General features: G+C 40.4%; 1 protein-coding gene across 2 annotated transcripts in view; it reads left to right on the forward strand.

The window, feature by feature from the left end:
- The window catches only part of Tek (TEK receptor tyrosine kinase), a 114,340-nt gene that overhangs the window by 37,595 nt on the left and 72,320 nt on the right, over positions 1 to 4,425 (forward strand). For both annotated transcript variants that reach the window (XM_021199778.2, XM_029539965.1), the window contains exon 2: positions 2,506 to 2,817. In XM_021199778.2, the coding sequence (XP_021055437.1) occupies positions 2,506 to 2,817 (312 nt within the window). The remainder of the gene's footprint in view (positions 1 to 2,505; positions 2,818 to 4,425) is intronic.

The raw sequence follows: 4,425 nt of genomic DNA on the forward strand, positions 1-4,425 counted from the left end.
GAGAGAGAGAGAGAGAGAGAGAGAGAGAGAGAGAGAGAGAGAGAGAGACTGATTGACATCACCTGTAAGTATTTTATGATATTTAGTCTTTATGGGGCATAGGATTTACCAGCACTACTGTAAAGATGAGGTGAATGAGCCCAGAGGGAAATGAAGTGTTCCCTTAGTCATCATCTCTCTAATTTCTTTAAGAATTTAATAGAAGAACCGTAGTAATATTTTTCTGAAAGTATCTCCTGCTTTTGAAGAGACTGAACTTTTGCCAGACTACAACTAAGTTTGTAATATACTTTGAGGTTACTTAAGACTATGTATTCAATCTGCTGTCCTGCTGTGTACTGTGCCGTCTAACTGGTTTAACCTATCTTTAAGAAAACAATGTAAGTGAACCTTACCCTGCCTTAGATTTCCCATGCAATCAGCTTTTATACCCTAAAGGAATGCATGGTTTTAATCTTAACTATGTACTCTGACCATGAATAATCTACATATGTGTGTATACTGTGGTAATAATTTTGCTGCAAGCAGCCATCAGGTTGAGAACAACCTTAAACAACAAACACTATAACAGTTCAAAGCAACATGGATATAGGTTGATTACATCTACATGTGGTTTTAGGTGCTATTCTGGATTACTAAAGTAACATTTCCCCTTTGTACAACTCTTAAAATTCACTGTCTAAATGTATCCCGCATGCCTTCCCCTACTATGTTTTCTGTGCTGTTCAATAAATGCCGAGCAGAGCCCTTTGTTACAACAGGGAACATAGACAGGCAGCTAGGACCGACAGAAGTCAGACAGGTAATATGGACAGACCCCAGACCAAGTTTCACACAGATTGTTTATAGGGAGAGAGATAGGGATGGCTATGCTCTTGGTCTAAACTACTCCAAGAGGAAGTCTCTTTTGTCACCATTTTTGTGACACTGACACATTTTGTCGCCCCCCCTTCTGAGTTTTTTTTAAATAATATTTTGAAAATAAAGGTCTATAAAGTTAGCATAAGTGGATGTAGTTGATATACACATTTAGTGTGCTTAGTGGACAGTATTATAAAATCAATTCACTAATTAAAAACTAATAATGATAATATATTAATAATATTATGCTATCTTCATTTCTTAGCTTAATTGAGCAAGCATTTAATTAATGCCTAACTATGTCTCAATCAATATAGGAGAGCATATACATACATGCATATATACATACTTGTACACACACACATACACACAAATATTGTTCACATCTCTTGCAGATCAGGTATGCAGTGGGGAAGTGGAGGAAGTAAGGTCTAGAAGATGAAAGGACTTGATTCCTTGGTAAAGTGTTTTGATTTTGTCCAATGGGATACAGGCACATGATGAGAACATTTTAAAATGATTGTTCATATAACTATTTTTTATTAATTACTTTATTTATTTTCATCCCTAATGTTACTTCCTCCAGGTTCCCCCTTGCAGAGTTCTTCTCCCCATCCCCTTTCCCTTCGCCTCTGAGAGGGTAACCCCCAAGAGGGGGCATCAAGTCTCTACAGGATTAGGTGTATCCCATTGAGCCCAGACAAGGAAGTTGTCTGCTACATGTCCAGGGGGGCCTTGGACCAGCCCATGTATGCTCTTTGGTTGGTGGCTTAGTCTCTGAGGGCTCCCAGGGGTTTGGGTTAGTTGAGATTGTGGCCTTTCTATGGGGTTGGCATTCCTTTCAGTTCCTTTCCCTACTCTTCCACAGGGGTCTCTGACTTCAGTTCAACGCTTGACTGTGAGTATTTGCATCTGTCTCAGTCAGCTGCTGGCAGAGCCTCTCAGAGGACAGCCATGCTAGGCTCCTGTCTGCAAGTACAACATGGCATCAGTAATAGTGTCACAGATGGGTGCCTGCCCATAGGACATATCCCTTGCAGACAGACCCTAAGAGATCCAATGACTGTTTTTTTTTTTTTTAAGTTTTTTTTTATTATTATTATTTTCTTTATTTACATTTCAGATGTTATCCTGAAAGTTCCCTATACCCCCCCAACCCCTGCTCCCCTACCCACCCACTCCCACTACTTGGCCCAGGCCTTCCCTTGTGCTGGGTCATATATAGTTTGCAAGACCAAGGGGCCTCTGTTCCCAGTGATGGCCGATTAGACCATCTTCTGCTACATATGCAGCTAGAGACACAAGCTCAGGGGGTACTGGTTAGTTCATATTGTTGTTCTACCTACAGGGTTGCAGCCCCCTTCAGGTCCTTGGGTACTTTCTCTAGCTCCTCCATTGGGGACCCTGTGTTCCATCCAATAGCTGGCTGTGAGCATCCACTTCTATGTTTGCCAGGCACTGGCATAGCCTCACAAGAGGCCGCTATATCAGGGTCCCTTCAGCAGAATCTTGCTGGCATGAGCCCAATAACTGTTTTTAAATGAGACTTTAGGTGGGAGGAGCTTTACTTGAGGAGTCATGTATTTACTTGAGGAGTCATTTACTTGATGGCTATCATGTATCATGCTCTCTCTTCCTTTTTAGGAGTAGTAGAAGGCGCCATGGACTTGATCTTGATCAATTCCCTACCTCTCGTGTCTGATGCCGAAACATCCCTCACCTGCATTGCCTCTGGGTGGCACCCCCACGAGCCCATCACCATAGGAAGGGACTTCGAAGCCTTAATGAACCAGCACCAAGATCCACTGGAAGTTACTCAAGATGTGACCAGAGAATGGGCGAAGAAAGTTGTTTGGAAGAGAGAAAAGGCCAGTAAGATTAACGGTGCTTATTTCTGTGAAGGTCGAGTTCGAGGACAGGCTATAAGGATACGGACCATGAAGATGCGTCAACAAGGTAAAATGCTCTAAGTGCTGGACAGCTTGGATTCATTCAGTGGGGCACACACACATTTGACCGCTCTTGTCTTTGAGGTTGCACAGGACTGCCTGAGTGTAGAAACTGAAGGCACTGTCTTCCTCAGAGTTGCGTATCTCTGCTACACAGAATGTTAGAGATAAAAGATAGAGCCCAGTCTAACCCTCTCCCTAGACTGGGACCAGTCAGGCCAAACTCTTATATATATCATGCCTAGTTGATAATATGAAATGAAAGATATTGTACATTCAAATTGTTTCATAACATTATGCACACATAATTATACTGCATGTATATAATATGAAAATGTCTTTGCCAAAATAATTGCCTATTTTAACATTGCTCATGTATTTTCTTTATTTTGGTCTGTTTATAAATGTTCCTAAAGGTAGTTGATGTTTTAAAGAAAAATAAGCTCTAAATTTTTTTCCGAAGGGTAGCAGGAAAGCTGACTCAGCAGTCTGGAGCTCCCGTTTTTTTTCTTGTAGAAGAGCTGGGTAAGGTTCCCAGGACCCACATCAGGAGGCTCACAGTGCCTGTAACACCAGTGCTGGAATATCTTGACACTCTCTTCTGGCCTCTGAGGCCACCGGCATTCATTTGTACAAACCCACACTCAGAACACACACACACACACACACACACACACACACACACACACACACACACGCACAGCTGGAGAGATAGCTCAGAGGTTAAGAGCAGTTGTTGCTCTCTCAGAAGACCTGGATTTAATTCTTAACAGCCATGTGCATGATGGACCACAACCATCCAATGCGCTTAACTCCTTACAATTAATAAATTAATTAAAAACAGACAAATTCAATGGGAAGTATCTACCTGTAATCCAATTTAATTGTTTCTTGTATCAATGATGTTTTTATTTTAAATAATTACTGAATTATTTATTATTACCATTTAGTTGATATAATTTATGGTTAATGTAATATACTTAGATAAACAAAACAAGTATAGACTATAATCATTATTAATCATTATTGATTTATTTAATTAAATATTTGAACAAAATATTATATAACATAACCATAAGTAGAAACACAGCTAAAAACATTTTTAGCTTTAAAAAATTGGGTTTAAAAACTGTGTAGTGCTAATTAGCTATAGCTTTATTGGACTGACCTTGACTGGAGGAACTTGGCTCAGCTCAATATATCTATTGTCTATAGCAGGCTAACCCAGGTATGTTCTCACGGAGATGAAAGAGGGGGAAGAGAACAAATACAAACTTGGAACTTCTTGAACTCTAGACTGGGACCTGTATGCTATTACTAATATGTCATTTTCTTGCCCTGGAGAAGTCAAATAGCTGAGTGAGGGGTCCTACAAACTCACATGGCAAAGAACATGGTTTTAGAGAAGAATGAGAAACTGTGGCCCTCTTTGTAAGCCACCATTCTGGGAAGGGAACCATTCTTCTCTTTTAGTGGTTGAGCACCCAGGCTCCATTCAAAAAAATATTAGCATACTGAAGGAGAATTTTGTGAGCCTTCTGTGAGAGAGAGAGAGAGAGAGAGAGAGAGAGAGAGAGAGAGAGAGAGAGAGAGAGAGAATATTAATCAGTGATGT

This window comes from Mus pahari, chromosome 6, assembly GCF_900095145.1.
Source record: "Mus pahari chromosome 6, PAHARI_EIJ_v1.1, whole genome shotgun sequence".
NCBI classification, from domain to species: Eukaryota; Metazoa; Chordata; class Mammalia; order Rodentia; family Muridae; genus Mus; species Mus pahari.